This window comes from Pogoniulus pusillus, chromosome 35 (genome assembly GCF_015220805.1).
Source record: "Pogoniulus pusillus isolate bPogPus1 chromosome 35, bPogPus1.pri, whole genome shotgun sequence".
NCBI classification, from domain to species: Eukaryota; Metazoa; Chordata; class Aves; order Piciformes; family Lybiidae; genus Pogoniulus; species Pogoniulus pusillus.
In genome coordinates, this window is record NC_087298.1 from 9,901,358 (window position 1) to 9,924,811 (window position 23,454).

The 23,454-nt window shown below is 51.9% G+C and overlaps 1 protein-coding gene across 11 annotated transcripts in view; it reads left to right on the plus strand.

The window, feature by feature from the left end:
* The window catches only part of KCNT1 (potassium sodium-activated channel subfamily T member 1), a 101,740-nt gene that overhangs the window by 31,037 nt on the left and 47,249 nt on the right, over positions 1–23,454 (plus strand). For 3 of the 11 annotated variants that reach the window (XM_064171444.1, XM_064171447.1, XM_064171445.1), the window contains exon 1: positions 15,119–15,395. The exons of 7 other annotated variants lie outside the window; for them this stretch is intronic. In XM_064171444.1, the coding sequence (XP_064027514.1) occupies positions 15,184–15,395 (212 nt within the window). In that variant the 5' untranslated portion in view covers positions 15,119–15,183. Of the gene's footprint in view, positions 1–15,118; positions 15,396–23,454 lie in introns of those variants that run through there. One more of the 11 variants, XM_064171449.1, reaches the window with a different exon arrangement.

Sequence of the window (23,454 nt, forward strand, 5' to 3'; positions counted from 1 at the left end):
AGGCTCAGGCTAAGCCCAAAAGGTTAAGTGAATCCCAAGCCATCCCTTTCATGGGCTGCTGAAGTTTTTCCAAGAGAAGCTGATGATGTGCTTTGCCCCAGGAAGGCAGCCAGAGCTGGAGGTGAGGGACAACTTTTGTTCACCATGTAAGTGTGCTGAAGCAGATGGCATGATGCCAGGCATGGCTCTGCTTGCTGAATGAGGTTGGCATTCACACTCCCAGGGATTTCTTTGCCATTGCCATGCATGTTACTGAGTTCCTGAGGGACTGCAGTGCTTCAGAGGGAGCAAGTGAGGACCTGATGCTACTTTTCTTGAGCATCTTTTGGGAGCTGGAACAATGACTCCACATCCTAAGGCTTTTTGCCCCCCTAACCTGCCCTATTTCCAGCTACCAGATCTGAAGGAGAGAAGGGAATGCAGCTGAACCTGCTGGTGCAGCTCACACAATGGTGATCTAATTTAATCTTGATCCCATTAAACACCCTTAATAATCAGAGAGTTTCTCCCTTGGTTTAATGAACTCTTTTCCAGATGATGAAGCTGCAAGATCAGACACTTGTTATGAATGTCTGTTTATTAAACAATCCTTCTTCCTAAAAGCTAAAAGCATCTGGTCAGGATGAATATTAATGGAGAGGGTGGTGTTTGCAGTTCAGTCTTCCAGGACAGACTGTGTTAAAAAAGAAAAGGAGGCTTTTTCCTTCTTGTTTTTGTGTGTCTTTAGATGAGAGATGAGAAGAGGCCAGGCCAATTTTTTTTTAAGTGTGCTTTTTACTTTAAATGTATGAGGCAGCCTCGAGCCGGCGTCTGCGAAATAGCATCTGCTGGCAGACTGGCTCCTGGAGTGGTTATTTCCTTCCCAACAGATGACTTGGCCATGGGAGTTGAACCAGAAGCTGACAAGCACATAAGACCAACCGTGTCCAGTAACCTCATTTAAAGTCCTTTTCCAGGGCTTTAGCTCACCTTTTGCTTGTGCCTGGCTGTGCTTGGCAGAAGGCAACACATCTCTTGGAGGCATCAGCAGTGCTCGTCTCCTCTGGGCAGGGTTTCAGGGGGTTGTAGTGTGGAAGAGGCCCCTGGAGGGTCTTACTTCAGGGACATCCTGGTGGTCATAGAATCATAGAATCAACCAGGTTGGAAGAGACCAGTCCAACCTAGCACCCAGCCCTATCCAGTCAACTAGACCATGGCACTAAGTGCCTCATCCAGTCTTTTCTTGAACACCTCCAGGGACGCTGCCTCCACCACCTCCCTGGGCAGCCCATTCCAATGGGAAATCACTCTCTCTGTGAAGAACTTCCTCCTAAGTCCTTTGCAACCACAGCCAGTCACAGTGATTAGATGTTGTGCTGAGGGGTTTGGTTTAGTCGAGGACTTGTCAGTGTGAAACTAAGGATTGGACTTGATGAGCTTGAAGGTCTCTTCCAATCTAAGAAATCCTGTGATTCTGTGGCACGGGGTTTAATGCAGCCATCTGCACACTTTTCTTCCTGAATTTCAGAGTGCCTGAGGTGGGGAGGTGCCTGACATTGTAAAAGACCTTTGCTGTCATGTAGTTGCTGACTTTGAGGCTTTTAGGACACGATGCCTGTTCACGGTGGCAGTTTGGATTGCCTGAGTGTGACACAGGGAACCTTTCTTTTCACAGAATCCCAGCATGGTGGGGTTGGAAGGGACCTCTGGTTGTCATCTAGACCAATACCCCTGCTAAATCAGGGTCACCCAGGGTAATGCCCAAGGTCACAGCATCCAGGTGGGCTTGGAATCTCTCCGGAGAAGAAGACTCCACAACCTCTCTGGGCAGCATGCTCCAGGGCTCTGGCAGCCTGCTCCAGCAGCCTCCATCACCTTTTCCTTTCAATGTCTTGCTGCTGAGCCTTGCTTTTGACTGAATGTGTAAAGAGAGAGACCATGCTTGTCAGATCCCAGATGGCATCTGGGCTCAGCGTGAGCTTCAAGTTGGGCATTGCCCATCCCATGACTGGCAGGACCTCCTGTCTGATGGCAGAGCTGTCAGCTACAGCTCACTACAGATCGGTAAGCAAATTTTTCTCATTGAAGTTAAAATAAGAAAGCTACTTGGAGATCAATGGTCTGGTACAACCCCTTGTTCTAGTCCTTCCCACACACCGTGATGAGGCTGTCACAGACTCCATGGAGTTCATGGCTCATTTCTGCAGTGCATTGTGGATTGCTTTTCATATGGACTTGCCATTTTCTCTGCCTTATGTAATGTATTACAAAATGAAAGGTGACAGAAACAGACAAAAGTATGGCAAATGCTACCTAGCATGATCCAGTGATCCTGGGGAAGGAGAAAACCAAAAGGTGATTATCATGACACACAGTTGGCATAGCTGCTGGAGAGCCCCAAAGCCTAAGTTTCTTCTTTGAAGATTCATCTAAACCAAAGGCCTGGAACACAAACCCTATGAGGAGAGGCTGAGGGAGCTGGGGGTGTGCAGCCTGCAGAAGAGGAGGCTCAGGGCAGAGCTCATTGCTGTCTGCAGCTGCCTGCAGGGAGGCTGTAGCCAGGTGAGGTTGGGCTCTTCTGCCAGGCACCCAGTGACAGAACAAGGGGACACAGTCTCAAGTTGTGCCAGGGGAGGTCTAGGCTGGATATTAGGAGGATGTTGTTGTCAGAGAGAGTGATTGGCATTGGAATGGGCTGCCCAGGGAGGTGGTGGAGTTGCCATCCTTGGAGGTGTTCAGTAAAAGCCTGGATGAGGCACTTAGTGCCATGGTCTGGTTGACTGGGTAGGGCTGGGTGCTAAGTTGGACTGGCTGAACTTGGAGGTCTCTTCCAGCCTGCTTGACTCTATGATTCAAACAAAACAGCAAAACCAAAACTACAACAACAACAAAATCCCCAAACCAACAAACCACAAAACAAAGGAAAAAAAAAAAAAAGCTGTTTAGCTTTGTAGATGCTAAAATTCTCCACCTTTTAGGCAGCAACCCTTGGAGCCATTTACCAAGCAGACACTGCCTTGCAGTTTAACAGATCATTTCATTAGAATTTTAATGCTTTGGTAACAAAGCTGTCACCAAAAGAAGTACATCATGCAAAAAACCCAAAAGTCTCAGGGTCCCTTAAAACTGCAAAGTAAGGATCACTTTGGAAGCCCCTGTGAAATTGCTTCCTGGCAGGCTCTGCTGAGGAGCTCTGTGAGGTGTTGTGCGGCAGTGAGGGAGCCACCAGCATGCTGTGGTGTGTCTCCATCCGCAGCTCCACCAGCTCCTGAAGGCACTTTGCTGCTGGGCTGGAAACAGCAAGTGCTCAAAGGGCTTTGTAGGGAAGCACAAGGTGCATTTTCAGCCCTTGCTGTCTGTCACAAACCCTGGAGGAAGCCAGGATGAGGCCCAGGGGAGCAGCATGGCCCCCAGAGTGGAGCATTGTTGGACGGTGTGCTGCAGGATGCTGCTGTGGTCTGTCCTGTCCATAGCTGCTGACCAAAGATGCTCAGAGCTTCCTCTGGGTCTTGGCTCAGCTATGGGTGGAAGGAAGGCAGCAAGGGGGAGGTTGTGACCTTGGAGTGGGGCTGCAGGGCTCCACCCGTTGGAAAGGCTGGAGGGAAGTTTGAAACACCAGAGAGGTATTAGGTGCCTCAACCCTGGAACCATTCCAGGTCAGGTTGAGCTGGGCTCTGAGCAGCCTGCTATAGCTGCAGATGTCCCTTCTTGCTGCAGGAGAGTTGGACTGGATGAGCTTTAAAGGTTGCTTCCAACACAAACCAGTCTGATTCTGTAATTGTCGTGGTAGTTACTCCACAGATTGGTTTATTGCCTGACTGATGGCTTGGGCACAGAGACCTCTTCATCCCTGCTCCTCCTTGGGGTATCGTGAGCAGTTCCCTGAGTGCTTACAAGGTGTCTGCATATTTCCAGGGGAAGCAGAATGTCATAGAGTAGGAAACATTTTTAGTGCAAAGATCCTTACAGCTGGGAGGCAGCAAACTGCCGCTGCTGGGAGTGGAGGGCAATCCCCAGCCTTCTCCTCCCTGGAAGGTGGCTCTGCCACCCCCAAGCCCTGTGTCAGGGGGAGCCCAGGGGCTCCTGGGTTTGGATCCTGCCCTGCCACCTCCTCTGAGCATTCCTGCTCCTTGCATTGCTCTGGCTCCTTGCACAGTGCCGGGGCTGAGTCATGCTCTGGAAGCTCTGCCCGTCCCTGCCAGTGCCAGCTGCTAGCTCTGCTGGGTGAGGACCCCGGTGCTGGTGTCATTAAATCTTGGGCAGCAGCTAGTGACCCCGTTATGTACTCATCTGGAAAAGTGACTCGGCTCTGCCTGACTGCTTTGCTCTGCCTGAAGACTTTTCATGCTTCCCTTGCAGATATATATTTAGATTTCCCCCAAGGGCTTTAATTTCCTTGCTGGCTTGAACAGCTGTGACAGGTATACAGACACCTTCCCTCTTCCTCTGGCTGTTTTAACCTCTCACCAGCTCTGTTAAGAAGTGGGAAGAGATTCCAAGTCACTGGAAAGACCCAGGGTCTCCTTGCTCTGCCTGCGAGCACGGAAAGTGCACCACAGATAGAGGAAACTGTTTGCAGGCGGCGTGACTCTGTAGGGAGATTTGTTCAGCATCTGCTCAGGTCTGCTCTATTTCTTCTGCTCCCTGCAAAGCAATCCCAAGTTAACACAGTGGGTTTGCAGCTCTCACGTTCGTCGCTGATGAGCCACACTTAGAGAGGTAAAAATGGGTTTGCAAAGGCTGCGATGACAGTTCTGGGATTCAGCGCGCCAGGCTCTTGCGTCGCACTTACATAAGGGCTCCCTCCAGCTCCACGGCTGGCTGGGGGCTTGCTTGGCCACGGGCACCTCCTGTCCCTGCTCTGGGCTGGCCGAGAGGGCACTCATTGGAAAACCCCTGCATTCACCCATGAGGGCCAGAGGGCAGCTGTGAGGGGACTGGATGAGCCTTCAGCACTCGGGGGCTGGTGTGCTTAGTGGGGCTGGTGTGGGTGCTGGGGCTGGTGTGCTTAGTGGGGCTGGTGTGCTTAGTGGGGCTGGTGTGCTTAGTGGGGCTGGTGTGGGTGCTGGGACTGGTGTGTTTAGTGGGGCTGGTGTGGGTGTTGGGACTGGTGTGCTTAGTGGGGCTGGTGTGGGTGCTGGGACTGGTGTGCTTAGTGGGGCTGGTGTGGGTGCTGGGACTGGTGTGTTTAGTGGGGCTGGTGTGTTTAGTGGGGCTGGTGTGTTTAGTGGGGCTGGTGTGGGTGCTGGGACTGGTGTGTTTAGTGGGGCTGGTGTGGGTGTTGGGACTGGTGTGCTTAGTGGGGCTGGTGTGGGTGCTGGGACTGGTGTGTTTAGTGGGGCTGGTGTGTTTAGTGGGGCTGGTGTGTTTAGTGGGGCTGGTGTGGGTGTTGGGACTGGTGTGGGTGCTGGGACTGGCATGTTTAGTGGGGCTGGTGTGGGTGCTGGGGCTGGTGTGTTTAGGGGAGCTGGGGCGGGTGCTGGGACTGGCACATTTAGTGCAGCTGGTGTGGGTGCTGGGACTGGTGTGTTTAGTGGGGCTGGTGTGGGTGCTGCTCACTGCACAGGGTGCTGGGAAAGCTGCAGGGCATGACCAGGCAGTTTCTGAAGTCCTGGGTCCTAAGGATGATGCTCTTCTCTCTTCCAAATCCTAACGTTTTGAAATTGTTAACATTTAAAATGTGGATGCAGAGAACTGGGGGAAGAGGAGAGAAATCAAAGGCTGCTCTAGTATCAGACACACTGCCTCCCCACCCCGTCCCCCCCCGGGCTCACAGCCTGCCTGCAAGCTCTGTATGTATTTTCTTATTTTACATAATTTAGCCATCTCTCTCCATCAGCCCAGCTCTTCAAAGGCTTCCTTCTGTTTCCAGCTCTCTTGCTGCTGCTAAATAGGCTCTCCTTTGAGCTCTCTAAAATGTTCTTTTCCTCCTAAAGCTCCAATGCTCTGCTTTGTTAGAGAAGTCTCCCAAACTCAGCTGAGGAGCTGCTGGCTGAGGCAGGGAGCTGCTGCCAAGTGCTGTTCAGGACTGCCTGATTCAGCTGCCAAGACTAAATAGGGGAAGTGAGGGAATAAAACTCAGCCAGTTAATTCCTGCCTGTGTCATGCAAATCGTTCAGGTGCCTTGCGTGTCTGGTACAGCACCAGTTGGCTAAAGCTTTCTGCAGCTGTGGGATGGTGCCAGTGAATCTTGGTGTTTCCCTGCTCCGGGCTCCTCCTCACTGGGTGGCTTCTGTTGGCTGTGCTGCCGAGCACACTGCAGAAGCACGGTGGGGATGGAGCAGCCTACCATGGATGGTGGTGCAAGAGGGAGATCCTCAGACGTGAGAGCCTTCCAGAGGTGGTCATGGCTGCTGCGGTGCATTGCCTGCAGTAAATTGTTCCAGTGGAGACTCCTGAATGGAGACAGGGACTTAGGTAGAGTGGTGGCTGTGGCAGTTCAGCCCAGTTGCTGTCCCAGCCAGCTGCTGTGATGACAGAAACCCCTGCAGTTTGTGAACTTCTCCTGAAATGCTTTTAATGACAGTTTAATAGGAACACTTAGTGCTTGGTACAGAGCTTCTCACCCCTGGAAATGAAATGCTTCACTGCAAAGGGTAAGGACCATTACCCCCCCCCCCCCAGCAGGGGGAATAGCTGGATTTTATTTGTGAGAGTAATTATAACAAGTGGAATTAATCAACTTCTCACATGAGTGGTGTTGCTTTTTAAAGACAAATGTTGGGTTAGAGTCCTGGATACAAAGGAGAACTCACAGTGGTGTAGAACCATCTGACGGCTTCTTGGGGAACTCGTCAGTGCCTGTGGTGCAAAGACATTAACCCTGCCAAGGCAACGTGCAGAGGGAGCAGAAACCAGTGGAAGTAAAGGTCAGGCAGGACTTGGGGCTGGCTTTATGGTGCCCTAGATCTTGATGAGCAGGCGTTGCAGGGAGCTGCTCTTACCCTAGCCTCTGTGTGTGTCGTTCCCTCTGCACATCCTCTCCAGCTGCTCGGTGCCTTTGTTATTTGGGAGCACTCTCCCAGCTCTTGAATGTCCCCTGGGTCTTGGTGAGCTCTGGGCAGTGCATGGAGAAATTCCACTGAAATAATGAGTGCTTTCTAGTTCTTAGCTGGATTGCTGTCTACAACTACCTGAGGGGAGGTTGTGGGCAGGGGGAGGTTGCTCTCTTCTCTCAGGTGGCCCGCGCCAGAACAAGAGGACACAGCCTCAGGCTGTGCCAGGGGAAATTTAGGCTCCAGGTGAGGAGAAAGTTCTTCCCTGAGAGAGTCATTGGACACTGGAATGGGCTGCCCGGGGAGGTGGTGGAGTCGCCGTCCCTGGAGCTGTTCAAGGCAGGACTGGACGTGGCACTTGGTGCCATGGTCTGGCCTTGAGCTCTGTGGTAAAGGGTTGGACTTGATGATCTATGAGGTCTCTTCCAACCTTGGTGATACTGTGACACTGTGTGACTCAAAGAGGCCATAACTTCTTACAAGCTCCTGTGAAATCTGTTGGGCTTTTTTTCCCCCCCTCCCCCTCCTTGCCTGCCTTGCATCGACCTCTTGCATCTTGATTCTCTTCAGAGTGCAGGGGGAAAGGGCTGGGTTCTTCTGCTGAGCTCAGGGAAGCAGAGGCTTGCTTTGGCTGGGCCCTCTTGTTGTGATGGTGATGCACACAGCCAATAATACCTGTGCACCGTGAATGCAGGTGGGAGGGTCACTGAGATGCTTTCTGGTGCCACTGTCCTGCTGCCAGTAGCCCATTGCTGGTTCTGTTTGTGAGGATGCCAAGCCATGGATTTGCCTCAAAGAAAGCTGAAGTCCTGGGAAATCCTCCCGTCAGCTTTGGCAGGTCTGCTGCTGAGGGCCTCTGCTTGCAGGAGAGGGGAAGGCAGGAGCTGAGATCCGTCAGATACGGAGGCTGCAGGAGCTTAAGTGCAGACCATGTTTGTCCTGCCGTGGACTTGTCTGACCCTAACCTAGTGTAGCAGTGCTCAGGCAGCACCAAACCCCATCTGCTTGAAGAGATCCACATCTCTCTCATGGGGAGCAAGCTCTGGGAAGCCTCTGCCTCTGTGAACATCAGGTAGGACTCACCATCCATCCTTGGTTTCTCCCCAGCCCCTTCAGGAAGGATTTGATCATCTGTGTCTTCAAAACCCTAATATTTGTTGCCCAGCTCATCCCTGGGAAAGATCAACTTGCTCTTTGGCAGCAGCTGAGTGCTGAGGTCCTGCAGCCATGCTAGTGGCAGTGTGCCAGGGAGGACCTTCCTCTCCAGGCTGATGGAAAGAAAATGGAGAGAACTTTTAAAATGGATCAATACCAACCACATTTTGTAAGCACTTCTGTTAATAAATACACAACTCCTTGCTGCCCAGAGAGGATTCCCAAGCATCTCCTCTATATTCTAATCTCCCTGCAATCTGAAGTAATCAGTGTATTGGCATCATGCTTGACTGCAAAAGGAACCAGAACTCTTTGGATTCAGCCCTCTCATTAACTGCAACTGATGAATAGTGAAAAATATGGGCAGAAGGACCTGTCTTGTTAGGAAGGGTTACTTGGGCCAGCCTTGTGCAGGGTGTGCTGTTCATGAAAGCAGGCAGGGAGCTCCTAAAGACCTCAGGGTCAGGATGGTGGTATAGAAGAGACCTCTGCAGATCATCCAGTCCAACCCCCTTGCTAAAGGTCACCCACAGCAGCCTGCCCAGGACCACAATGTTTGGAATCTGAGTTTGGAATCTCTCCAGAGGAGACTCCACAACCTCTCTGGGCAGCCTGCTCTAGGGCTCCAGCAAAGAAGTTTCTCCTCCTGTTCAGATGGAATGTTCTAGTTTGTGCCTGTTGTCCCTTGTCCTGTCACTGGGCATCACTGAAAAAAGCCTGGCCCCGTGCTCTTGCCCCTCACCCTTTAGCTCTTGCTGAGCATTGAGAAGATCTCCTCTATCTGCTCTTCTCCAGGCTGAACAGCCCCAGGGCTCTCCACCTTCCCGCATCACAAAGATGCTTCACTCCCCTCTTTGTAGCCCTTTGTACTCCTAGGCAAAGAATGAGTTCAGAAGACCAATATCAGGAGGCTTTGTGCTTTTGTCTTGTTGGCAGATTTGCCATTTCAACTGAAACCGAGATCAGAGGGGAAAACATTCTAGTGAGGAAGCATTTCCTCCAAAACACTGGCACTTCCAGGCAGTTCTCTTGTAGGAAGTGGAGCTGCTGTGCATGGCTTGGTGCTTGCCTGGCTGCAGGAGCCTTGCAGTGGGCGTGGAGCTGCTTTTGCAGGGCTGAGCCTTGGCAACCTCCAAGCTTTGGCAGCTCTTGCAGAGCTTTTTGGCAGATCTCACGGTGGCAGTGTAGGGCATTCCCTGGCCACCAAAGGGCAGAACTGGCGTGTGTGCTCTCCTAGAAAAATGCTTGAGCAAAGAGCTGGGCCAGAGGGTTTGTGAGGTTTAAGAATTAGTCATGCTCTGAAGTTTATTAAGCCATTAATGTCATCCTGTTACATTTGTTGAGGTGTTGAAATATGGGAAGCCTTTGTGGTGGTAATCAAATTGCTGGGGCCTTGCTTTGCCATGGAGTTACCGAATAACAGGAGGTCAGGGCTGCCCTGAGGCAGCACAGAGCTGAGCCTGCCTGGTGAGGAGCAGCTGGAGGAGCTGGGTGATAGCCCCGGGGGGAAGGTGATTGTCTTAGAGCAGCTTGACAGTGGGTCCATAGAACCAGGGAGTTTGTCGAAGTCTTAATATGTTGTCAGCTCAAGGTCCCTTCAATGGTCTCTGTGCTTGGGTGCACACAGCCCCTCCTGCAGAGAGCAGCTCTGCCGTGGCTGAGAGTCCCACCTGAGATGCTGATGTGGCTGTGTGCTTGGATGAGCCACCACGAGTTGTGTGGCCAGCAGGCCAAGGGAGGTGATCCTCCACCTGCATTACCAAGTCCAGGGCTGGAGCCCCCAAAACAAGAAGAATATGAATCTATTGGAGAGGGTCCCTGGAAGGGCCACAAAGATGGCCAGAGAACTGGAGCCCTTCTGCAAAAGCAGGCTGAGGCAGCTGGGTCTGTTCAGCCTGGAGAAGAGAAAGATCCAGCAAGAACTTAGAGCAGCCTTCCAGAACCTGAAGTGGGATACAGGAGAGCTGGAGAGGGACTTTTTATAAGGCCCTGTGGTGAGGGAACAAGGGACCATGGTTTTAAACTGGGGCAGGGCAGATTTAGATGGGACATCAGAAAGAAATTCTTTACTGTGAGGGTGGTGAGACACCAAAACAGCTTGTCTGGGGAAATTGTGGTTGCCTCATCCCTGGAAGTGTTCAAGATCAGGCTGGATGAGGCTTTAAGCAGCCTGGATGAGGCTTTAGGCAGCCTGGGCTAGTGGGAGGTGTCTCTGCCCAGGGCAGGGGTTTTAGAACAAGCAGGGCTTTTTAAGGTCCCTTCCAGTTCAGGCCATTCCATGATTCCTTGCAGAACATGCTCTCCCCCACAAAGTTACCTGCTTTTGGGAGTGTCTTTGCCCAGTGGCTGCCTTTCAGGGTGACTTTGGCAGGTGGACTGAATTGAGCTGAGAAGCCTTTCCCAACCAGAACAATTCCAGGGTTCTATCCCTTTTGAAGACTTCAAATACATTCACCTGCCTGTTCTCACTGAGGGCTTTGCACGCTGACACTTTTGGGTTGTATCTCAACATCACAGGTTTGTTTACCAGAAGGATACAAAAATCAACCCAGTGCCTTCCTCTTTCATCAACTGGTTATAATGGGGCAGGTCATGCTTTATTAATCATAAGATGGATAGGGGTGTAAAAGGAGGTTTGGCAGTCGGGACCGAAAGCTACCTGGATCAAAGGAGAACATTTAACAGTGCAGTTGCTGTGGATTCAATTAAGGCTAATGAAAAATCTGCTCCTTTCTAAATCTTATTTTCAGAAATATTATTACCACTGCAACTGCTGCTCAGCAGTTCCCAGCCAACTCTTCAGCCCCCGGCACAGCAGTGGTCTCTGCATAATGCAGACACTGAAATGAGAAATCAGCAGTTTGTAATGGGCTCTCAAACTAAAATTAAACATTGATTTCCTGGCTTGCAGTCAGATGGTTGGCATTCAGGGAGCCAGGCTGGACCAGAGGAATTCTTGTTTGGGCTTTGATCTTAGCGAGGTTATGTTGTGTTGGTTTTCACTCCTGGGCTCCCTTGGAGGGCGTGCTGTACAAACAAGGTGTTTGATGTGCAGCTTACCCTGGCATGCCATGGGTGGAAACACAGACAGTGTGTCCCTGCAGAGCAGGCTGGCCCAGCTGTGCTTTGGGTTACCTGTGCAGCTCTGGCTCTTTCCAGGAACACCGAGGTTTCAGCAGGAGTGAACGTTCTGGGTGCACACAGAGAAGTGCTTTGCCTGTGGCACTGAGTTCAGGGTAAGCAGTGTGCTCAGGTGGCCAGGAGAGCCAGTGGCATCCTGGCCTGGATCAAGAACAGTGTGGCCAGCAGGATAAGGGAGGTGATTCTTCCTCTGTGCTTAACACTGGTCAGGCCACACCTTGAGTGCTGTCCAGTTCTGGGCTCCTCAGTGCAAGAGAGATGTTGAAGTACTGGAAGGTGTCCAGAGGAGGGTGACAAAGCTGGAGAGGGGCTTGGAGCAGGGCTCAGGGCAGACCTCATTGCTGTCTAAAGCTACCTGAAGGGAGGCTGTAGCCAGGTGGGGTTGGGCTCTTCTTCCAGGCATCCAGCAACAGAACAAGGGGACACAGCCTCAAGTTGTGCCAGGGGAGGTCTAGGCTGGATGTTAGGAGGAAGTTGTTGTCAGAAAGAGTGATTGGCACTGGAATGGGCTGCCCAGGGAGGTGGTGGAGTCACCGTCCCTGGATGTGTTGAAGCCAAGCCTGGCTGGGGCACTTAGTGCCATGGTCTGGTTGTCTTTGCCACAGGTTCCTGCTTTAGTCCTCCTCCTTCGGCTGACCTTACTGACCTGAGTGCACTCAGTGACTGGCTGGGAGGTGGCTTGGCAGGACAGATGCTGCCAAGGCTGCAGATCTCTTAGGTGAAGTGTGGAACAAAATTGCCTTGCCCAAATGAGGAATATCTTCTGACAGAACTGCAGCAAGGGAAGTGCTTCAGCAGCCCAACGCGGAGCTGAGTAGCTCTCTGGTGTTATGCATCCTGGGAGAGGCTCTCCTTGGCATCAGGCAACCTCTTTTCTCCCTTGGAAGGGAAATGGCTGTTCACACCAGCAGCCTGTTTGCAGTTTCTCGTGACCCTGTGTCAGATTGTTCCCCTCTCTGATGGTTTTTGTGCCTTGGTTTGTGCTCAAGTGTTTGACAGAAAAGGAATCTTCATGTAGAGGCTCCTGCAGGCAGGAGCTGAGTTTCTCAGGGTTGTTTTTTGATGTGGTTTTTGTCACCTTCAACACTGCAGAAGTATGAAGGGAGAGTTTCCATTTTCTGGTAGAATTCCCTAGATCTTTTCCTTAATAGCTCTTCTGTTTAGTGCTGCTGCTCAATGGCATTAGTGCTGAGATGATAGCTGAGGCATAAGCCACTCTTAAACATCAATCCTCAGCCCTGAAAGTAATGTTCTGCTGGAATTAGGAGCCAACTTTGCAAACAGCTCCCTGAAAGAGAGACCTGACTGCCCCAGTCCCACTGATTCCAGTTCTCCAGTAGGATTCATCAGTCACTGAGCTGAACACAATCCACTGCAGTGATTGTACTGGGGCCTGGGAGCAGCTCCCTGAAGGAAGCAGATAGAGAGCAGCAAGCTGAGGCTGAAGCAAACCGTGAAGCAGAAAGGATCGACTCTGTTAGGAGCTGATTGCTTTGAGCTAATGAATTATTTTGAGGCAAAAGGAGAAATTAAATGTGTGCTGCAAGCTGGCAGATCAGCAAATGGGCTGTGGGTTTTTATCCATTTTGCTGTTCAGAGTGCTGAAATAAAGGATGTCTCGGGGTGAAATCCCATTAAGAAATAATGCTCTGAGTGGGGAAGCAAGGGCTTGGTTAACAGGAAACAGGGACCTGGTTTCTCTCCCCAGACCACCAGGGGACAGCCTCAGTGTCACAGACCATTGCTGAGTACAGAAAAGGAGCAGAGTCCAGGCCTGACAGTTCCCTGATGGGAGGCAGGATCAGGAGCAGTGTGGGCAGCAGGACAAGGGAGGTGGTTCTGCCCCTGTACTCAGCACTGCTCAGGCCACACCTTGAGTGCTGTGTCCAGTTCTGGGCTCCTCAATTCAAGAGAGGTGTTGAGATACTGGAACGTGTCCAGAGGAAAGCAATGAAACTGGTGAGGGGCCTGGAGCACAGCCCTGTGAGGAGAGGCTGAGGGAGCTGGGGGTGTGCAGCCTGCAGCAGAGGAGGCTCAGGGCAGAGCTCACTGGTGTCTACAACTACCTGAAGGGAGGCTGTAGCCAGGTGGGGTTGGGCTCTTCTGCCAGGCACCCAGGGACAGAACAAGGGGACACAGCCTCAAGTTGTGCCAGGGGAGGTCTAGGCTGGATATTAGGAGGATGTTGTTGTCAGAGAGAGTGATTGGCATTGGAATGGGCTGCCCAGGGAGGTGGTGGAGTCGCTGTGCCTGGAGGTGTTGAAGCAAAGCCTGGCTGGGGCTTTTAGTGCCATAGGTACTAGGCTGGGCTGGATGATCTTGGAGATCTCTTCCAACCTGGCTGGTTCTGTGATTCTATGACTTGGAAACAGCCAGAGCTTGGTGCAGGATGGCAGTGCCAGGTGCCCTGATGGCCTCAGAGAGTGGTGCCAGTGTGGTCAGGGCAATGCTGAAGGGAAATGCCATTCCATAAATGAAATCTTGGGATCCCAGAGATCCCATTTCAGGGCAACTTCTGCCCCTACTTCAGAAACAGCCCTTACACAGCTGTCTCAGACCTTGGCAAGACCCTTCCAGCTGTCACTGTGGTGACCCTTTGTACATTGTGTTCATTTTAAAGAAACCCTGTGGTGGAGTTGAATTATTTCCAGTTGCCTTTCCATAGGGTGATGGCTCACTGGTGAGCAGGCAGTGAAGCTACTCTTTAGGACAAGCACACAGTGGAGCAGCATTGGAGCACAGTGTTGGCATGATGTGGGGTGATGTTGGTGTGCAGTGGGGTGGTGTTGGCATGCTACAGGGTGATGCTGGCATGCCATGAGCTGGTGTTAACATGCCATGGGGTGATGTGTTGTACCATGGGGTGATGTTGATAGGCAGCAAGGTCATATTTGCTGTTATACCATGGGGTGATGTTGGCATGTTGTGGGGTGATGCTGGCATGCTGTGGAGTGATGTTGATGTCCTGGGGTGGTGCTAGGCCACCACTGTTCGTGGTGCTGGGTACTGTGCTCCAGGTTTATGGTTCTGGCCCAGCTCTCCTGAAGGTGCCCTCCTGAAGATGCTGAGTGTTGAGGGCTGCCATCAAGCATGAGCAGGAGTAGCTATGGACTGGTGGTATCCCAGGAAGAAAACAGGATGTGTGGCACCCCCCAGTCTGGTCCCACCTGCTCGCTGGGGGACTCCTGTGTAGCTCCTGTTTGGACCACACCTGGCCACAGCGAATTCCTTTTTCTGTTTGATATCTGGAGGAGCCAATGCCAAGCATGTCCAAGGAGCAGCAGCTTTTGTTCTCACCTGCAGAGGGGAAGCTCTGAGGACACCTCTCCAGGCACTGCTTCAGCTGACCAGGCAAGCAGTGCCTGAGCCCCATGGCTGACAGCCACCGAGAGGGAAGCAGCTGAAGTTCCTCTCTGCTCTGCTCGCAGCAGGTGCATTTCAGGGGGGACCTTGCTTTGCTGCTTCGTGCCTGTGAGCCAAGCTGCTGAGTCTGTTCCCTGGCATGCAGTCCATGCTGCTGCTTACACAGAGGAATATGATAAAATAGCTTCCTCCCCCTCATGCTGCTACTGAAAAACAGGGATGGGGAAAAAATAATCCCTCAGCCCCTGCCCTGCTTGTGGTGATAAGAGCAGCGCAAGCGTTTTGTTGAGGGAGGCAGCCAAGGCAATTACATTCTTTGCTAAACAAAGGTGGTTCAGAGCTTTCTGCATCGTGGATGTTTCCTCAGTCGTCTTGCACCAAATTTGTTGCAGCAGCAAGGCCACAGAGTTTGCCTTGACTCCCCTCACTACCAAAATAAATGCACAGGGCAGGATTGTTCCACTGAGCAGCCGTGAGTGGGGAGAGAGAGGAAGGAAGGAGATGGTACATGCCGGCAGCTCTAAACTGAATGCGGTGAGGATTGCTATGTATGAGAGAGTTCAGGGGGGAAAGAGGAGGAGGAGGAGGTTGGAGAGGCAGCCAAAGCGTGCAGATGGCAAGAGCCAAGCTGAAGAATTCCCCTTCAGAGAGCAATTCCCATGTAAAAACTGTCCCACCAGCAACGACAGAAGATGTCCATGGGGTGAGCCCCTTGTTACCAGCTCGGAGGATGGGATCCTTGGGGAGTGATGTCGGACAAAGGTATTGCAGGACTGCAGTGATGCGTGGGGCTTTGGCGGGGGCTGGGGCGGGGGGGGAGGCAGCACCTTTTATCTTTTAAATGAGAGGGAAAGGATTAGTGCCACCATGGGCTGGAGGGATGACGGATCAAATCCTACCAATAGCGACGTTAAAAGAGCCACACCAGCTGCAAAGTTGTGTTATGAAAGAGGCAGCTGGAGCAGAAAAGGGCTAATTCCTTTGAATTTTTTATAAGTGCTTCTTGGGTTGGAGCTTCATTTTTGACATGTCCAGAGCATGTGTGAATAGCAACCCTGAGTCTGTGAGGCTACCACCCCAACACTGCTCAGTTGTACTGCACCTTCTCTGTGCAGTACAAGGCTGAGGCTTATTTCCCCTGCTAACGCCCCGGTGTGCATGGCACCTCAGCACCATGTTTGCATGGCAGAGGAGAGGCTCAGTCTCTTATCTGAGGAATAATTTATTTACAACTGCAAACAAACAAGCAAAAAAAAGGGGGCAGCTACTGTATAAAATGCTGCAGCCTCTTCTTGCAAGCACACAGCTGGTGTGTGGAGAGAGGAATGGGCTGGTTGTCAGGAGAATGAAAAGGCTTTCCATCACTCCTGAATTACAGTGGTTCAGAAGCAGCCAGGTCCCCTAGTTACGACCAGAGTGCATGTGCCAGAAATTCAGTTCTTGGTCTGCTCATTTCATTTTCTGTTTCATTTTCCTCCATCTCTTCAACCTTTCAGCCCATCCATGCTGTCTTCCTTCTCTTGGCACCAACTGCCTTCCCTGTGACTGTGTACTGTGTCTCTTCTAGGATGTAATGTGGTGCTGTTTCCAGCTCCGCTTTCCAGTGCAAATTATCACTGCAGGGAAGCTTTTCCTCACCAAATTTTACTTGTTTGGCTTTAGATTGGGAAGAATTAACCAGCTCAGCGTCGGGACTTTGGTGTGTTTCTCTGGGAGGCTTGGGGGGGAGGATGGCGAGAAGCCAGGATTAGCAGGTGTGGTCCCCACTGGGGAAGCCGAGGAGGGCGGCGCGTTGCGGGAGCGAGGCAGGGACATCGGCGTGGTCGTTCCCCCGCTGCTGAGCTGTGTGCTTCGGTCTCCAGCTCCGGGAGGCAGAGCCTCGGTGCGCTCGCAGAACTGAGGGCGCACGTTTCGGTCTGATGGGTGGAGTGTGTCAGCTCTCCAGATGGCACCGATGCCAGCTCTCTGGAGAGCAGACACTTGGATCTTGTGGGTCGCTGCTTGCTGACTTTGTCAGCCGAGAGCTTCCATGTGTGGAGAGCTGCAAATGGGCAGCGTGTGGGTGCGTTGGAGCTACATCTGTGGAGCTTATGTGGTCTCAGCCTGTTTGACAAGCAAACTCTATCTTCTCCCATGATTGATCAGGCTGCTCTCATTCTAGTTTTATGTCTCACTTTCATTGCTTCAAAGAGGCATCAGAGACTGACCTGTTCTGGGGCACCTACATCTCTGAGGGCATGTCCTGAACACTACCGTTGGTGAAGCTTGCTTCCTTCCCCATGCCCTTTCAAGTACTGTTGATGTACCCCTCATGGCAGTGCCCACTAACTATCTGTGATTGAAGACTCAGGAGAGGCTTCTCCTCTCCTGTGCTGAGGGGCTTGGCAGGTTCCTGCCCAGGGCCAGAGAGGCAAACTTCATCCCAGGGCTGATCATGGCATGAAGGAGAGGTGCTACAGGACGTCACTGGATCTGGGGGGGCAAGAGGCAACAGTTCCCAAAATCACATAGCTGTAGTGTTTTAGTGGAGCCTTGCCAGGAGGCCAAGCGTGCAGAGCACACCAGGGTGCTCCAAGGCTTTATAAAAGAAGTCAGATCCCTGGGTTTCACCAGAATTCCAGGTGTTTTGCTGCAGTCTTAAGGAGCTGATGCTGCTGAGAGACAGAGAAGTTGATGGCAACACTTTTGCACTCTGGCAGCAGGCAGAGACCTGTGAGCTGCCGCTTGCGGTGTCTGAATCCCCAGCTGCCAGGCTTTCCTTCTTCTGTGGGTTGCTTCCCTACAGTGGAGCTGACAACTAAGATTGAGGCTTGTGCTCTTCTCTCTCACTGCCTGTGCAGGCAACAAAGGCAGGAAGATTGCTGTGGGGAGGATGAATAGTGTGGCTGAGTGGCTTTGTCTGCTCCAAAGCCAGTCACAAGCAGCGTTATCAATTGTCACTGGGAGCTTGGGAGTGCAATTGCCAGGTTATGGTGGAATAAGATCCTGGGTTTCAGGACGTTCTCAGGGATGCAAATCAATTCTTTAGATGATTGAAGCCAGTGAAGTGTATTTTCACCTACTTTATTTACCTCCTTACTCTGTCTCTTAGTCATTGCAGCATCTCAGAGCTCTTAGGCGTTCTCAGTCAAAACAGGAGGAAAGGATTTGAATTCATCTGGAAAGAAACCACTCCATAGACATGTGCAATTCCACACCTGGGCAAGAGAAAGGGAGTTCAGGGCTTGCCCTGGGTATCCAGGACAGTGACACTTTTCTGTGGATGGGGAGCTCTGGGCACAGTGGGACTGGCCCAGGAACTCATCATAGGGTCACAGAATGCCAGGTTGGAAGGAAGCCCAAGGATCATCTGGTCCAACCTTTCTAGGCAAGTGTGTTGTTGAAATGAGCTGGGCCAGCATCCTGGTGAGCTGAGTCTTGAAACTGCCCTGTGTAGGAGAATCCACTGCTTCCCCTGGGAGATGATTCCAATGTCTGACTGTTCTCATGGGGGACAGTTGTCTTCAGGAATCCAGTCAGAATCTCCCCAGGAGCAACTTGTACTCATCATCCCTTGTCTTCTCCATGGGGACTCCTTGTAAAAAGGGAGTCTCCATCCTCCTGGTAGCCACCCTTTATCTACTGGTACATGGCAATAAGGTCTCCCCTCAGCCTCCTTTCCTCAAGGCTGAACAAATCCAGTTCTCTCAGCCTTGCTTCATATGTCAGGTTGTGTGGAAGTTTTTCCCACTGAAGATGCTTGGAGCTGCTTCCGTGCATCAGAGGCTGCTCTGAGAAGAGAATGCAATCAGGGCAGGCTCCTGGGCACTCTGGGGAGGGTAGGCTCTGCTGTCAGACCTGCTGCCTGGGTGATGAATCTCTCCTGGAACACAGCAGTCTTGTGTCTGGAGCAAGGTGTGAAAGATTGGTTGTTTCCCCTACGAGCTGGGCTTTTCCTGGGGCAGGTTGGGCTCATGTGGTTTGTGTTGGGGGAGATTTGAGAAAGAAAGGTGTGAGAGGGAGCAAAGCCTTAGAAAAACCAAAGACTGTGCTGTGCTCTCCATTGAGTGCTCCTGGCTTTGGGAGGGAGCTGCTGGCAGGTGTGAGGACAAGTAAATATCTCTATTTGGATCCCATTCCGTGGGCTGGTGACCTCGCTAGGATACTGGAGGTGTGGGTTTGGATCCTGTTCCATGGGCTGGTGATCTGTCTGGGATGCTGAAGGTGTGGGTTTGGATCCTGTTCCATGGGCTGGTGATCTGTCTGGGATGCTGGAGGTGTGGGTTTGGATCCTGTTCCATGGGCTGGTGATCTGTCTGGGATGCTGAAGGTGTGGGTTTGGATCCTGTTCCATGGGCTGGTGATCTGTCTGGGATGCTGAAGGTGTGGGTTTGGATCCTGTTCCATGGGCTGGTGATCTGTCTGGGGTGCTGGAGGTGTGGGTTTGGATCCCATTGCGTGGGCTGGTGATCTGTCTGGGATGCTGGAGGTGTGGGTTTGGATCCTGTTCCATGGGCTGGTGATCTGTCTGGGATGCTGGAGGTGTGGGTTTGGATCCTGTTCCATGGGCTGGTGATCTGTCTGGGATGCTGAAGGTGTGGGTTTGGATCCTGTTCCATGGGCTGGTGATCTGTCTGGGGTGCTGGAGGTGTGGGTTTGGATCCTGTTCCATGGGCTGGTGATCTGTCTGGGATGCTGGAGGTGTGGGTTTGGATCCTGTTCCATGGGCTGGTGATCTGTCTGGGATGCTGGAGGTGTGGGTTTAGAACACAAAGATTTTTACAAGATAATCACATCCTGTTTGTGCAGTTCTGCTGGGAGCAGAGGAAACTGAGCACTACCCATCCTGGGACACAGTGATACTCTTAAAGGATTTCAGACCATAAGGTATTGGAGCTCTGCCCTAAGCCCTGGGAGGCTGGAGGCTGCTAGTGCTCCCTGTCTGGTCCAAGCACCACATTTCCAGCCTTGCCTCTAAGATGCTCTTGCTGAGCTGCCAATAGCTGAAATCTGAACTGCTGAGATTGGGGGAAAAAAATTAGCATTGCAGAAGAGTTGAGGTTGGAGAAGAGCTCTGGAGGGCTCTGTTCCAATCCCTTGTCAAAGCTGGACTAACTTCAAAGTTGGCTTAGCTGGCTCAGGACCAGGCCTGCTGAGTTTCAAACATCTCCCAGGCTGGGGATTTCTCAGTTTCTCTGGGTGCTGGACTTGATCATCCTCAAGATGAATAATTTTTCCTTTGATGCACCTTGTACCTGTTCCCCCTTGTCCTTTTGCTGTGTGCATCCAAGAGGAGGCTGACTGCACCTTGCCCATCAGGTAGCCAAGGCCAGCAGTTAGATCCTTGCCTCCCTTTCTCTTCAGGCTGCACAGTCCCTCCTCCCTCAGCCTTGCCTTGTCTCTCAGTTGAGATATTTTTGGCAGGAATAAATGGGACTTGGCTTCAGCCATGTTACAGGCAACAAGGTAGCTGGAGCCTGCTTAGAAGCAGCAGCACTTGGCTGGGGTGAGCTTAGTGCAAAGCTTCTTGGAGGTGAAGCTCTTTGGGGAGCAAGGAAGGTATCCCAATGTCTGACACCAACTTCTGACCAATTATGTTTGTTCTTCCATGGGGCAGCCAGACCTTAATAAGCAACTCTCACTGAATGTGTTTTCATCACCTGACACTTGCACACAAGCAGAGCAGGGGAGAGGTCCAGCCTGGCCATTAAAAGCATTGCACCCACTCTGCCCTTGCCACCAAGTTTGCTGGTGATGGTCTCCACCACAGGTTGCAACAGCAAGTGCCTGGGTGCAGCTTGTGTTGCTGCATCTCCTCCTGGGGGAACAATAAGTCAACAGCTAATTAATTGTTTTTTTACTCTTTTAAGGCTTTTGGCAACCAAGAGTTTTCGGAGAGATGTCTCTTTCTTCAGTGAGCAGCATCTGCTGATTTGCCACTTCAGCTTTTGGCAAGGTGAAAATACTGTGGCAGGAACTTCCCAAGTGGGTTTTGCCCACGTCTCCCCTTGCCAGCACACATGGTCCAGCTTCAGTTCTTCTCCTGCTTCTCTCCTAACTGCCTGCTAAGGGTTTGTGTCAGAAACCTAAGGAATGCTGAGGCCAGGGGTATTGGGAGGATTTCTGTGTCTGTGCCAGACCTAGCTCCTGCTCTTCTCTCTGTGCTGGGACCATCTGTACCAGTCTGTGAAGGTGGCACTGCTGCCTTTCCTCGAAATGGGTAGGAGCTGGCATCGCTGCAGGCTGGATCTCTGCTAAAGCCTTCATGGAGTAGACTTGAAAGAGAGCCCAGGGGTCCAGAGGGTTTAGCTGACAATGTGCTTTGCCCAAAGAGGTTGTGTGTGTCCTCTCCCTGGAAGTGTCCAAGGATAGGTAGGATGGAGCTTTGAGCAATCTGGTCTCATGGAAGGTGTCTCTGCTCATGGCAGGGGTGTTGCAACCAGGTGGTCTTTAAGATCCCTCCAACCCAAAGCATTCTGTGGTTTTGTGATCCACTTTGCTCTGGCTGGGCTGGGCAGCCCCTTGTAGGGGGTGTATTTCTGGTGATGAGTACCCTTGTGTGGAGGGTTCACTGTGCCACACAGCTGTTGCTGACAGGGTGTTGATGGTCTGTGATGGTTGCCTGAACTGGAGCATGGCATCTCCAAGCATTCCCCCAGCAGTAACCAAACCGTGGGCTGGTCTCAGAGCTGGCATTCAACCACTCAGCCTGCCTGTGTGCCCATGCCCAGCATCCCCATGGGCAGGTGGCCTCTGCTCTCAGCCTTGGGTCTAGTTTCCTTGGGCTGCTCCTCCAGACACCAGCTCTGAAGGGGGTGGCACCACTTATGTGCCATTTCACCTGGGCACTTCTTTACCCTGTAGCAGAGAGCATTGCTGTGTAATGCTGAGCGTGCTTCCAGTGTAAGACCACAGCAAGGAGCATGCAGGGAGCTGGGCTGCTGCCTCCCCTTTATGAGGGCACTATGTAAATGCTCTGCTTGATCCTGATGAACGGGAAAGGATCCCAGATCCTGCTGCCAGCACAGCGAGCTGACAGCTGGCATCCTTCACACTAAACAGAGCCATCCATAAACACAGCCAGACTCCAGCCCGGGCTGTGGCTTGGGGCTTCAGCCTGGCTGCTGCCTCTGCTCAGCCCAGAGCTGCACTGGAATGGCCCCTGAGCTCTGAGGGCAGTGAAGCTGGTGAGGGTTGGCTATCAGAATAGACTCCTTCCATCACAGCAATGGTTCTGAGGCATTGGAACAGGCTGCCCAGGGAGATGGTGGAGACACCACCCCTGGAGGGATTTTGAAGGTGTGTGGATGTGGTGCTGAGGGACATGGTTTAGTGGCAGTGTCTCAGCAGTAGTGGTGGGATTGTGAGCTCTGGGTGAGTGGTTGACCTTGGTGGTCTCAAAGGTTACTTTTAACCCTAGCAGCTCTATGGTTCTATAATCACAGGATGTTAGGGGTTGGAAGGGACCCAAAGAAATCATCAAGTCCAACCTGAATCTAAGAGTCTTGAGAATAAGTCTTATGAGAAGCAGCTGAGGGAGCTGGGGTTGTTTACTTTGAAGAAAAGGAGGCTGAGGGGAGGCCTTATTGCTCTCTACAACTCACTGAAAGGAGATTGGGGTGAGGTGGGGCTGATGTCTTCTTCCAGGTCAGAAATGAATAGGAGAAGAGGAAATGGCATCAAGTTTTGCTGGGTGAGGTTTAGGGTAGACATTAGGCAAAACTTCTCTACCAAAAGAGTTCTCAAAGACTGGACCAGGCTGACCAGGACTGAATCACCTTCCCTAGGTGTATCCAAAAGCCTTCTAGGTAAGGTGCTGGAGGGTATGGTGGAGTAGGCTTCCTGGCAGTTAGAAAATGGTTGGATTTGATGATCTTGATGGTCTTTTCCAACCATGGTGATTCTCTGCTCATCCTCCCCACTTTGTCCCCACTCCTCTGCACAGGAACTAGACCCACATCACCATGACCCTTCCAGGGCTCAGGTCTGAGCTCTGTCCTGCTGGTTTCAGATGTGTTTCAGGGGCTGCTCCTGTGGTTGTGGCCCCTGTCCCACAAATCCCTGTGCCCAGGCACACTTGGACAGGAAGTGTTTGCCTCCTAGGCATGGGATGATGGTACCCCCTGAGCTAGCAGAGCTGAAGCCATGTGTCTGAGGGGAGCAGACTGGGTTCCTCCCACGGCTGCTTGGTGAGATGCCAAAGCCACTGAGAATCTCAGTGCCCTACATAGGCACTGACATGCAGACAAGGAGCCTCACCCAAGGGTGTCTGCATTCCAAACTTGGGCTTTTGCTCTGTTTGTTTTAGGTCACTCATTCCCAATCAGGTCCCATCAGGACATGACACTGTCATTATCCTTCTCCAGTGGAGGCTTTCCTGCCTGCAGTGGGAGCAAGATGCCAGCCATGATCATTCATCTGAGTTGACACCAGCTGCCAGTCTGTCCACTGGGGTTATGTGGGGCTGTGATGGAGTGGGGTCCCACAGCCCTGCTTCAAGATCATGCACAGTCCTTCTGCAAGTCTCAGGCACTTGAGAGGGACTCATTTAGCTCATTAGGAAAGGCCAGATGTGCCTGACTCCTCAGTTCAGGAAGGACAGGGAACTACTGGAAAGAGTCCAGCAGAAGACTGTGAGAATGCAGAGGGGCCTGGAGCATCTCTGTGAGGAGGAAAGGCTGAGAGACCTGAGGCTGTTTAGCCTAGAGAAGAACAGCCTGAGAGGGCATCTTCTGAATGCTCAGCAAAAGCTCAAGGGTGGAGGTCATGAAGATGGGGCCAGATTCTTTTCAGTGGTGCCCAGTAACAGGACAAGGGGCAATGAGCATAAGCTGGACCCAGA